General features: G+C 43.8%; 1 protein-coding gene across 1 annotated transcript; it reads right to left on the bottom strand.

The window, feature by feature from the left end:
• Positions 1–922: 922 nt before the first annotated feature.
• LOC135550728 (proline-rich protein 7-like) lies at positions 923–12172 on the bottom strand. The gene is made up of 3 exons (XM_064981785.1): positions 11744–12172; positions 9015–10129; positions 923–4096 (listed from the first exon to the last, which is right to left on the bottom strand). Exons 2-3 carry the CDS (start codon positions 9325–9327, stop codon positions 3627–3629), a joined length of 783 nt encoding a protein of 260 aa, XP_064837857.1. The 5' UTR covers positions 9328–10129; positions 11744–12172; the 3' UTR covers positions 923–3626.
• Positions 12173–13255: the final 1083 nt, after the last annotated feature.

The raw sequence follows: 13255 nt of genomic DNA, 5'->3' as shown, positions 1-13255 counted from the left end.
CACGAGAGTTCAGGGGCCTTGCTTTAACAAAGTTAACCATTTTCACAGCAGTGTCCAAAACGTATTTCAAGCTGTCAGGCATTCCTTTGGCAGCAAGAGCCTCTCGGTGGATGCTGCATTGTACCCGAGTGGCGTCGGGAGCCACTGCTTGCACGCGCCTTAACACTCCACTATGTCTCCTTGTCTTAGCTTTTGTGCCATCTTTACAGATACCAACACCTCTTGACCACCAAAGTCCATTTGTGTCACAAAGCTGTCCAGTACTTTAAAAATATACTCTCCTGTTGTCCTGATTTCCAGTGGTTTGCAGAAGAGGATGTCTTCCTTTATTGAACCCCCATACCAGGAGCTGACACATACCAGGAGCTGACACATACCAGGAGCTGTGCCAGGCCCGCGTCGGTTGACTCATCCAGCTGTAATGCATAGAATTCACTGGCTTGGATGCAAAGCAGTAATTATTTCAGAACATCTCCTGCCATGTCACTGATGCGTCGTGAAACAGTGTTGTTTGATGAAGACCTTGTCTCTATAGTTTTTTGGGCCTTTTCCCCCAGCATTGTCTCAGCCATATCTGGGGCAGCAGGAATTAAGTCCTCCACAATAGTATGGGGCTTGCCTGTCCTAGTCACTCAGTAGCTCACCATTTAAGATGCTTCTAGACCATTCTTATTAATGGTGTCTGTTGCTTTTATACATGTCTTAATACTTAAAAGTCATCTTAATTCTTGCTCAAAAAAACTCCTGTGGCTTATTTTTAAAATGGCCATGTTTTGTTTCTAAATGTCTGCGCAAGAGTGAAGGTTTCATTGAGTTGTGAGATAGTACTTTTACACATATAACACACTGTGGCTACTCCCAATATAAGTGAACCTCAAATCAATGTAGTTCTCATCTTATTTGTGCCTCTTTGATGGTCCCTGTCTATTGTTTGGTGCTTTCCCGGGTAATGGGGCAGTAGCTCTTCAGCTGCAACAGATTCACAACTGTCAGTGTCCATGCTAGCTGGGCTAACAACAAATGTAGAATTACTGACGCTAGCATTGGATGTGCATGTGGAAGCGGAACAACTTGTCGTCGACAGGTGCAGGTGTAGTACTGCTGGTAGTAGCAGTACTACCAGTAGAGCTGGCACGTGTCTCTATGGACGAGGGCCTTACTTTTTTTAACCATTTATCAATTTTCGAGCAAACGGAATGAGCAGCAGCTACGTTTGGCTACATACGGACCGTTAGTGGAATACCCACGAGAGAGTAATGGTTAATGTGATTGGATGTTAATTATTTGACTAGACTACCTGTATTTGACATTGTGTTGTTATTTCGCTGAACACTAGATGGTTAAAAAAAAGACAGTGTAACGAGGCTACTCAGGCGATAAAAAAAACCTCACCCAAATATATAGCCAAGTTGGAAAATATAAATGGACTGTTTGAAAATGTGAAGAAAATTATATTTTTTAAATGTATTTAAATAAAATGCGGAACACATTTTTTTGGCGTACCCCCGATAGCATTGCCCCAGTTTGGGAATACCTGCTGTAGACTATACTTTTGGTAAAAAATATCTTAAATATCAGCATCTGTCACGCCCTGACCTTAGAGTTCCTTATTATTTTCTATGTTTGGATAGGTCAGGGTGTGACTCGGGTGGGAAAGTCTATGTTTTCTATTTCTTTGTTTTTGGCCGTGTGTGTGTGTGTGTGTGTGTGTGTGTGTGTGTGTGTGTGTGTGTGTGTGTGTGTGTGTGTGTGTGTGTGTGTGTGTGTGTGTGTGGTTCCCAATCAGAGGCAGCTGTCTATCGTTGTCTCTGATTGGGGATCACATATAAGTTGTCATTTTTGTGGGATCTTGTTTTCTGTTTAGTGTTTCTGCCTGACAGAACTGTGCGCTTTCGTTTTCACGTTTGTTATTTTGTTTGTGTGTTTTTTTAAATAAAATAATCATGAACACTTTGCACGCTGTGCTTTGGTCCACTCCTTTCGACGAGAGCTGTTACAGCATCCAAAATAAACTTAATGCTATGTTACACAGAACAACAAACTACCGTAATATGTCAATAGAACCCAGGACAAACTGTGACATTGTCTGTATAGATTCAAACTGAAATACTTTTTACCTCTCAATAATAACATTATCTCATGGCCTCAAGTAGTTCTCTCATTCTCTCCCTCTCCCTCTCATCTCTCTCTCTCCTGGCTTTGGGTACTGTATGTTCCCTATCTCTACATTTATATAAGCTCCTTGAGGACAGCACTTCAGCTTTGCACTGACAAGCTTCCTAATTTGTCCGAGCATCTCAAGGGTACTGCCAAGTAAGCCCAGGCCATCAAATACTCCATTAATTTCAGTGGATTATGTAATGTGATTGAATTGGGTTACATAACAGCTAATAACAAAGCGGTGGACCTTGGTGGTAACACTGTTCCTAACAGGCTTAACAGGGTAGTAAGGGAGGTCAGGATTGGATAGATTCCATTCCCCCTGCAAAAGCATTTCATAGCTGAATAAACCTTTTTTTTTAATCAGGAAAAGGAACAGAAATCCCATCTCTGCAATTGCTTGGTGCATGGTGATAGCTTTGTTTTTCTACCATGACAGATGACATTTTCTGTGATGGTGTCTGCTATATGTACTGTAGCACCCCCATGGCAATGCGAAGGAGAGCGTCTCCCAGCGACATCTAGCCTGATGAGTAGCTTGAGAGTAAGGCAGAGGGATAATGACAGGGAGAGAAAGAAAGAAATGGATTTACAATCACAATCTTGATAAAACACTTCCCTCGTGGACAGATAGCAACCACATACACACACACACACAGACAGACACACGCAGGCACACACTTACGCACACACGCAGTTGCTGTACACTGAGGAGCAACAATCCCCAGCTGGGGGTTATCAAATTGATATTCATAGTCCACTTCAGAACATCTTGAAGATGTTATGACAGTAATGCTGAAGAAGAGCTTTTTCAATCCAAAACAGAGTTTCCATTGCACATTGCAATGCTCCGAGCAGGGCGATAGTTACTTGGGCTGAATGCCCCAACATGTCTTTCTTGGTCCTTCACTGTACATACTATACATCAAGAGAAAAAGCAACACAGAGCTACTGCAGGTCATTAAAGAGTTCCCCCTCTTTCAACCTGCAGTCATACAAAGAAAGGCTATGGAAATGTCTTTAGAAACTCGGCGAGGAGGAGAGGTCGCTAGGGGCCCAAGGTGTCATGGGCAACAGACAGTTCCAGGGAGCTATGGCAACAGCAGACTCATATAATAGCTGCTCTGCATCAGGCTGCGACGCTGCAGAGAATAGAGAGATCAACACAACTACAGAGATATAGAGAATAGAAAGAAATGGAGGGAGAGAGAGAGACAGATAATGGAGGGAGGATGAGAGGAAAGCTGGGAAGAGAGACCATCTTTAGAAAGGGTGTCCCATCTCACTCTGTCAACACCTCTGGCTGCTGGGAGTCTGAAGGACATTTCTCCTCCTCTATCCCCTTCATCATTAGTCCAACTCTACAACCCAGATGCAACTCCTCAAACCCAACCCAACGCCTCTCCACCTCAACCAAGTGTCCTTAGCTCCAGTCTGACCCCCACCTCCAGGAGGGTTAGTCAGGCCTACACGGCTGTGCTGCGACCCAGAAGAGGGAAGGCTGTGGGTAAGCCACAACTCTGCTCTAGCCCCGTGAGCCCCTGGAGCCCATGGATACTTCTCAGCCCTAGCTCTGGGTGTGTGTGAGTCCGGCCCTCGCGGGGCATGGTGACGGTGGCCTGGGCCTGCAGAGAGAGGGGCTCCGTGGGGAGGGTGTTGTGGTTGAGGTCCATTGTGGAGAGCAGGTGACCCAGGGAGTCCCAGCGTCGGGCGGGGGGCAGGCGGATCAAGGAGGAGTAGCCCCGCTCAGAGAACACTGTGACAGGGGCAGTCTTGGAGGTCTCAGGCTCCTGCTGCTGCAGCCTGGAGGCCTGGGGGGTGAGCTTGGTGTAGGTGCCCCCCCGGCTGTCAGCCAGCACTTCACAGTAGGGGGGAGGGGGGTCCTCCATCAGAACAGCCTCCTCGTAGCAGGGGGGCTTCCCAAACACGTCCATCTCTGGAGAGAAACAGACACTTGTATATTAGTTCCCACTTTCCCATCGACACAGTAAGGGTTCCTGTGGACAGGGTTGTGTGAGAGATCATCATTGGTAAACTGACCGGCTATTACATAATGTTAATGTAACTCCTTCGACGCCTCAGTCAGCTCAAATGACTGACTTTACATCTGGAGTTACTGATACCACTGCCAAGTCCTACACTTACAGCTTTGCCTTTAAACTGTGAATCAACATAAGTTGAGCGGTGAGCATTCCATTGATTACTACAGTTGATTACTACAGTTGATTACTACAGGTGATTACTACAGTGGCCTACAGTAAAGGCTTCTTTGATGACTCAATTCTGACAGTTTTTTTATAGTGCTAAATGGCTTCACACACAAGCGTGCATGTGCACACACACACACACACACACACACACACACACACACACACACACACACACACACACACACACACACACACACACACACACACACACACACACACACACACACACACACACACACACACACACAGTGTGAAGAGAGATTAATGGGATATTTGTCTGACAGGAACACTCAAGCACAAGTGGGAGGCTAATTTACTGATGTATTAAAGCACAATCATCTGTCTTCAATCCCTTTACAGCTCACAGAGAGAAAACTCAGAGGAAGAGAAAAGGTGGGAGTAGAGGAGATTAGAAGAGAGCGGGTAGATTTTTTTCCACATTTTGTTATGTTACGGCCTTATTCTAAAATTGATTAAATAAAACATGTCCCTACACACAATACCCCATAATGACAAAGTGAAAACAGGTTTTTAGAAATGTTGGCAAATGTATTACAAATAAAAAACAGAAATACCTTATTTACATAAGTATTCAGACCCTTTGCTTTCAGACTCTAAATTTTGCTCAGGTGCATCCTGTTTCCATTGATCATCCTTGAGCTGTCTCTACAACTTGATCGGAGTCCACCTGTGGTAAATTCAATTGATTGGACATGATATGGAAAGGCACACATCTGTCTATATAAGGTCCCACAATTGACAGTGCATGTTAGAGCAAAAACCAAGCCGCGAGGTTGAAGGAATTGTCCGTAGACAAGCATTTCGCTACACCCGCAATACCATCTGCTAAACACGTGTATGTGACAAATAAAATGTGTTTTGATTTGATTTAGAGCTCTGAGACATGATTGACTCGGAGCCTCTGACCACACCTGGTACTTCCTCTAGTGTCATCATTCCTCTAGTAATGTGTGGAAACCCAGCCTGGTAAAGAGAGAGGTACTTGTGTGCGCTTAGACATGGTCATAACATGGATAACATGGTTAATCATAAACTCCATTTCCCAGCCTCCATTTCTTTCAAAGCACACCCACAGTCTGTCTGTACTACTATTTATTCCAAGCAGTGAGCGATACCACTTTGCACTTCAGAGTGTTTTTCCACTGGAAGAAATGTTGCTGCTCACTAAAAACACAACAACCAATTGATGTTGAGGATATAGAACGTCTGATCTCCACAACATGTGTTGGAAGTGACATCATGGAGACAGTAATGTTTAGATCTGCTGTCTGCGTATGTCTACATCTCCACAACCAATTACACCACTGTTGTTATGATCCCTTTTCCACCACATGTTCATAACGCCCTGCTCTGGCCTCCTTTGTAATATTAGCCCCAGCCTCTATATGTATAAATAAACACTAAGCAAGCTTCGATACAGTAACAACAGAGGCCCAGAGCACTGGAGCTATTTCCACTGGGAGATGAGAGGAATGTTTCATGAACCAGGTGGTCATGTTTGTTTCCCGTGTCAGCAATGCCTCTGGACAAAGAGAGGGCCAACAAGAGCAGAGGGGTGGCAGGGCTGTGGAGGGTGGTGAAAGGGGGGACATGGCTCAGGGACAGCCCAGAGCGGAGCCACCTCCCCTAGGGATATGATTGCTGATCTCAGCCTCAGTGGCCCTGGGGCCCCGGGGCCCACCACTGTCGCCAAGGACATGACGTAAGCACAGCAGCAGCTGCAGGGTGCAGGGTGGGAGGTATTATTGGAACATGCCCTCTCCAATGCTGCAGGCCGATGGATCTCTGCATGAGAAAATTGCAATTAAAAATGTAAATTAAGCTTGTTCAATTACATTTCTGAACACAAGCTGTGCCTTGAATATCAATCATTTTGTGGCCATTTTATTTCTTGGCGCTATGTCATTTGGGGGAGGGGATCGCAAGTGGCAGAGTGGTCTAAGGCACTGCATCTCAGTGCTAAAGGCATCACTAGAGACATCACTAGAGACCCTGGTTTGATTCCAGGCTGTATAACAACCAGCTGTGATTGGGAGTCCCATAGGGCGGCACACAATTGGCCCAGCGTTGTCTGGGTTTGACCGGAGTAGGCCGTCATTGTAAATAACAATTTGTTCCTAACTTACTTGCCTTTATAAATAAAAATCTGAATTTCCTTTCCCTTTATAAGCGGCTGTCTTCCCAATGAGCAGATTCCTCCTACTTTAAGGTGTTCGCCTTAACCACCCTGTCCTGCTGCCCTGGTACTGAGTTCCTCTATCTGGCTTTTGTGCTTGCTCGCTCTCTGTCTATTTCAATGGCTAGTTTACCTTTCACTCCACTGACTGACTGCTATGCTGTTGGCGCCTACTAAATGTTGAGCTGCTAGCAGTCTGTCATTGCGCTGGCTGCTGTGCTGCTAACTCTGTCACCGCTCTGCCCACGCACTGCCTACTCTACAGCGCTAACTGTCACCATGTCACCCACAAAGGAACGCAGAAAGCTATGATGAAAGCCTACAGCAAAATGCCTTTAGAGTCCCTGCTGTCACTGCTGTAGCTTGTAATGTACAGAAAACTGCAGGTGTCTTCTGGGTTATGCTCTTTGTATATTTATGTTGCGTTCATATTGAACTGGAAATGGACAATATGTGAAAGCTGTCAAGAGTTGCATACACTCTTAGAGAAAAAGGTTTCTTATAGAACCAAAAAGGCTTCTATTGCTTGATTAATATATGGAACCCCTAAAAGTTCTATATTGAATCCTTTTATCTTTGATCAGAACCCTAGAGGTTCTTCTTGAGTGAACTAAAATGGTTCCATATTGAACCCTGCATGGTGCCCTTTATGAATGACTACTACTATTGAATAGTTATATTTTGAGCTAAGAATATAATTATATTAATGAAATAGTGGCCAAAAGAGTACCAACATAGTTTTTGGAATTTATTATCATTATATGCTACCATAGTTTGGATATGCACTGGTGGCCAGGGAGGTATCTCTTGTTTGAATGATGGCCCACATCAACTCTGGCTGACTTCTCTACAATACAATGCAATACAATATACTTTGTCCATTAGTTACAGTGAACAACAAAAATGTGTCTTCTGCTCCCATCTCAACTCGAGGTTGACCGATTATGATTTTTCAACGACGATACCGATACCGATTATTGGAGGACCAAAAAAGCCGATACCGATTAATTGGCCAATTTATTTTTTTTGTAATAATGACAATTACAACAATACTGAATGAACACTTATTTTAACTTAATATAATACATCAATAAAATCAATTTAGCCTCAAGTAAATAATGAAACATGTTCAATTTGGTTTAAATAATGCAAAAAAAAAGTGTTGGAGAAGAAAGTAAAATTGCAATATGTGCCATGTAAGAAAGCTAACGTTTCAGCTCCTTGCTCAGAACATATGAAAGCTGGTGGTTACTTTTAACATGAGTCTTCAATATTCCCAGGTAAGAAGTTTTAGGTTGTAGTTATTATAGGAATTATAGGACTATTTCCCTCTATACCATTTGTATTTCATTAACCTTTGACTATTGGATGTTCTTATAGGCACTTTAGTATTGCCAGGGTAACAGTACAGCTATCGTCCCTCTATGGGCTCGAACCAGCAACACAACGACAACAGCCACCATCGAAGCAGCGTTACCCATGCAGAGCAAGGGAAACAACCACCTCAAGGCTCAGAACGAGTGACTTTGAAATGATATTAGCGCGCGCTAACTAGCTAGCCATTTCACTTTGGTTACACCAGCCTCATCTCGGGAGTTGATAGGCTTGAAGTCATAAACAGCGCAATGCTTGACGCACAATGAAGAGCTACTGGCAAAACGCACGAAAGTGCTGTTTGAATTAATGTTTACATGCCTGCTTCTGCCTATCCCCGCTCAGTCAGATACTTAGATACTTGTATGCTTGTATGCTCAGTCAGATTATATGCAATGCAGGACACACTAGATAATATCTAGTAATATCATCAACCATGTGTAGTTAACTAGTGATTATGATTGATTATTTTTTATAAGATAAGTTTAATGCTAGCTAGCAACTTACCTTGGCTTACTGCATCCGCGTAACAGGCAGTCTCCTTGTGGAGTAGTTGCAAGATTGGATCCCCCGAGCTGACAAGGTGAAAATCTGTCGTTCTGCCCCTGAACAAGGCAGTTAACCCACCGTTCCTAGGCCATCATTGAAAATAAGAATGTGTTCTTAACTGACTTGCCTAGTTAAATGAAGGTATAAAAAATACTAATTTAAAAAATACTAATAATCGGCATATCGGCTATGAAAATTGAATTCAGCCCTAATTAATCGGCCATTCCGATAATCGTCGACCTCTAATCTTAACCCCCCTAATTGATCTTCAGTCAATCCTACCCTCCACACCTGTTCCTGTTCAGCGGGCCAGTGTGTGTGTGTGTGTGTGTGTGTGTGTGTGTGTGTGTGTGTGTGTGTGTGTGTGTGTGTGTGTGTGTGTGTGTGTGTGTGTGTGTGTGTGTGTGTGTGTGTGTGTGTGTGTGTGTGTGTGTGTGTGCGTGTTTGTGTGCGTGTGTTCGTGCATGCGTGCGTGTTATAGAACATTCTAGTAAAAAAGTAGTGTTGCAGAATGAGTACCTTACCTTGTTGGGAGGCCCAGCTGCCCTGGGGGAGGGATCGAGGAATGTGCAGCGGTGGGGAGAGGGTCAGCGGGGGGCAGAACTGGAGGGGCTCTCTGGATGGAGGGTACCCAGCCAACCCCGCAGTGCCCAGGCACTCCAGTGACTCCATCTCCAGGGCCCTTAGACACTGCTCCCTCAGCCTCTCCTCCCTCCTCCTCTTCAGACGACGCTGGACAAAGCTACAGAAGCAGCACAGCATGACGATGAGAGCCCACACCAACCAGAACCCAGCGAAACAGGCCAGGAAGGTGTACGTGCCCTGGGACATCACCATGGTGATGAGGAACTAGTTGACTTGGAACTACCGAGGTGCGTGAAATGAGGAGCCAACTAGACTTGGGAAGATACGTTAAATCAAATAGCACTGGCTGCCACTGAGGAGACAAGGGAAAACATTCAAAAGAAAGATAGGGCTCCAGTCTCCTGAGGAGTTTGGTTGAATGTGTAGTCTTCTGTTGAGTTGTAATCCTCTTATATCAGTGTGACAGAACAGCCCTGATTCTGTTAAGAGGACTGGGTGTCTAGTGTGCTTACACACACACACACACAACAACAGCACTGTCTCAGAGGCTCTTCTCTAGTCCAAAGGCCAGGTATTATCAGTTGTTTTCCAGCCTGCAGGTCACTTCAAATCAGATGTCCTGTTGATCTTCAGAGGTAAAACAAGGTGATCTTCTACATTCTCACTCCAGTCTCACTGCAAAACTCAGTCTAAATCACATCCACCGTCCAGGTATCCTGAAAAATCACTGCTTAGGAAACTCTGATCACAAAAAAACACAGAGCACTACTCCTCCTTCCCACTGAGGTTGAGGGCCTGCTCCTCTCCACACCAGGCAGACGGAGTGGGCCCTCTGAGGGGTGAGGCCTGGAGAGGGGGTCAGGCAGAGCAGCGCCACGTGACGTGCCAGTCTGTCCCACAGCTGCCTCCTCCAGGACACAGGGCCAGACCCAGGGGTTCCAAACACTCACGCTGGGTTCTGCGAGGTTCCGAGGCGTTCCGAGTCCCCCCCTCTGATGCGCTGTACCCCAGACGATGGATTTTAGCACCTTTATGGAGTACTACTGACGTTACGCTGCTCAACAAACAGGGAGAGGAAAGAGGGTGGAGGGGACCATCATTATCAATTATGAAATAGGCAATATTTTCAAAACACGACGCTGCAATATCAGAAACATGGACACGGGCCTGTCTAGTAAATTATCTCAGCTGTTCAAACATCATTATGATGGTGACCTCAAAGAGTGAGTATCAGTTTCACACATCAGAGAGGATGGATCAGAACAGTACATAGATCTCTTTGGGAAAACAGGGCCCTTTATATGGGTGCTAAATGGGACCCAATCCTGCTAATCGTTCCCAGATAGCTAGTGCAGAGCGATTAACCAACATGTTGGTTATTTTTGTTTTTTTAAACAACTAATGAACCAATGTCGGTTCAATTATTTGAATTCCATTTCGTTTTGTTTTATTCTGTGAGCTCGATGCGCACATCGCAGTTTTTCTGGAGATAAAGCAGATCCAGCCTGAACTGTGCGATGTAGTAGAGGGTGTTTTAGTTTCCAACAGGCCAATATTCTAGATAGTTTAGTTCATAAAATGTGGTAATTAACTACAATGACCATAATCCATTGCGAATGTACTTGTCCGGTCTGTGTTTCTTTTATGCCTTCTACTGAATAGAGAAGAATGCTTGACCATGAGGTGATATAGAAAGGAGCTGTTGCTTCGCGAGATGCCTCACATGGAAATACATGATCTAAGTGATTGATAGTTGGTATTCAGCAGTCATAAAAGTATGCCTTATTTACTTTGAAGAACTAAAAAATAGTGATATTGTCAGACAGCATTGGCAGCAGCTCTATAGAGATGAGATGATGACTTGGTATGAAATTATAAAGTCATCAAATAAAACAAATGTAAAATACACAACGACTTAAATATTTTATAAAAGTAAAATAATGTGAATAAATGATGGTTAAGTGATAAGCAGTAATGGGCAGTCACTACCATCACGGGACTTTTGTTTTATTCTGTGTTTTTACAGCATTCAAACAACATCATGCATAGTGCACTTAATTTATTTTTTAATAAACGGAATCCGTGATATAAAAAAATACATATATTGAACAGAAACTTAACCGACCGAATCACAAATTGCTAAGCACTTCAGCTAGCACATAACATTCTGAGAACCATATGGGGTTGTCCTATGCTTATTTTGCATACAACCTTCCCAAACCTGTTAGCAATGGGTGTGACTGAAATAGCCAAATCCACTCATTTGAAGGGTTGTATATATAGTGTAGGTTCCCAATCAACCAACCCCATAATTGTTATCAAGCCATTTTGGGCTATCAATCAAGATAGAGTAGCTCATCCTACCAGCTTAGCTAAAATAACCTGTTGAAAAATAGACATAGCTTTTACATAGAATGATTGTGGCTCTAGATGGGAGGAAAAATGTGTTTCATGTGTTTGAAAAATGCAAAATTCTTCTACTTATGTGCCCCCCACACACACCATCTTCATGTAGCCTACTTCAAGCCCCCTCTAAAATAATGGGTGCATGACGCCCCTGAAACAATACTTATTTCGCATGCGCACCTGATGAATGTCAGGTTGTGAGATACAGCTTCCATTTCCATAACATCTGATCATGAAAATGTGAATGCAACTCGTTGTTTACCTTTGTTGCCAGTGCGTCTCCTTGCGTCCTGATAGGTTATCCTGATGAACTGAACTCAGAGACAGTACTCGCTCCGTTCCATTGAAATGGCGTGAAATGGAGCTCACAGATTAGGGAAACAGATGAACCAAGGTGTTTCGGATGTATTTATCAATAAAGTAAATACAGATATCATAAAGTTTTTGATCTGTTGCCTTGAGCGCAAATTGCTTCCTCTCCATCCACACAGCATGCAGCCATTCAGTGAGTGATGCTACGCCTCCGTTCCACGCGAACATCCTCTGGTTCCTTGGTATCGCCTTTCATGAACGACGAGCGGCAATTACGAGCGCTATTTGGTCATCAGGGCTAGAATAACGTAGTCTACATTCACCTTGGCAACCTGTCTCCTCCCTTTCTAGCTATCATATATTCAATCAATCTCCTCATTTCGCTCCATCGTAATCATCGTGACATTCAAGGGGTGTAGTTTATACGGCCACACAATCAATACAGATAGGGGTTTTCCAAGGACGTTACCTGAGAGGAGCGCAAATACTGTAGCCTGCTCTTGAAAAGGTTAGAATTCCTTTGATAGCAGGGCATGATTATCTCTCTTTTTTGCTTTCTCACATTTTCTTGCTGTGTCATTATCCAGACTTGCAAATGGTACACATGATATTATATATATTCGAATAGCATGCATCATAATACTTCAAAATATATCAAATGTAATCGATTTACATCCAGGTTCAACTGATCCTGTAAAAGGCTGACTACACCACCAGCTTTGCAAAATACATTTTGAAATCAATATTATTTAATTAATTGCACCCACACTGCTCGCGGCGCCAACTAGCGTCTGCGTTGCCAAGGGCTAACACGGATCCCAAACCGGCTGCGCGCCTGCGCATCGTGCTCCATCGTGCATAAAATGATTTTGTCCCCCCAAACCAAACGCAGTCACCACAGGCAGGTTAAAATATCAAAACAAACTCTGAACCAATTTTATTAATTTGGGGACAGGTTCGAAAAGCATTAAACATTTATGGCAATTTAGCTAGTTAGCTTGCACTTGCTAGCTAATTTGTCCTGGGATATAAACATTGAGTTGTTATTTTACCTGAAATGCACAAGGTCCTCTACTCTGCCAATTAATCCACACATAAAACAGTCAACCAAATTGTTTCTAGTCATCTCTCTTCCTTCCAGGCTTTTCTTCTCTTGACTTTATATTGCGATTGGCAACTTTTATAAATGAGATGCATTACCGCCACTGTCTTTCAGTCACCCACGTGGGTATAACCAGTGAGGAGATGGCATGTGGGTACCTGCTTCTATAAACCAATGAGGAGATGGGAGAGGCAGGACTTGCAACGCGATCTGCGTCAGAAATAGAACTGATTTCTATTTTAGCCCTTGGCAACGCACATGCTCGTTGGTGCGCACAAGCATTGTGGGTGCAATAATTGAATAACATAGATTTCTACATTTATTTTGCAACATGAGCGGTGTGGTCAGCCTGTAAAATAG

Source organism: Oncorhynchus masou, chromosome 12, assembly GCF_036934945.1.
Source record: "Oncorhynchus masou masou isolate Uvic2021 chromosome 12, UVic_Omas_1.1, whole genome shotgun sequence".
NCBI lineage: Eukaryota > Metazoa > Chordata > Actinopteri > Salmoniformes > Salmonidae > Oncorhynchus > Oncorhynchus masou.
Note: the sequence above shows the minus strand (reverse complement) of the source record. Positions and strands in the feature narration are given on the sequence as shown.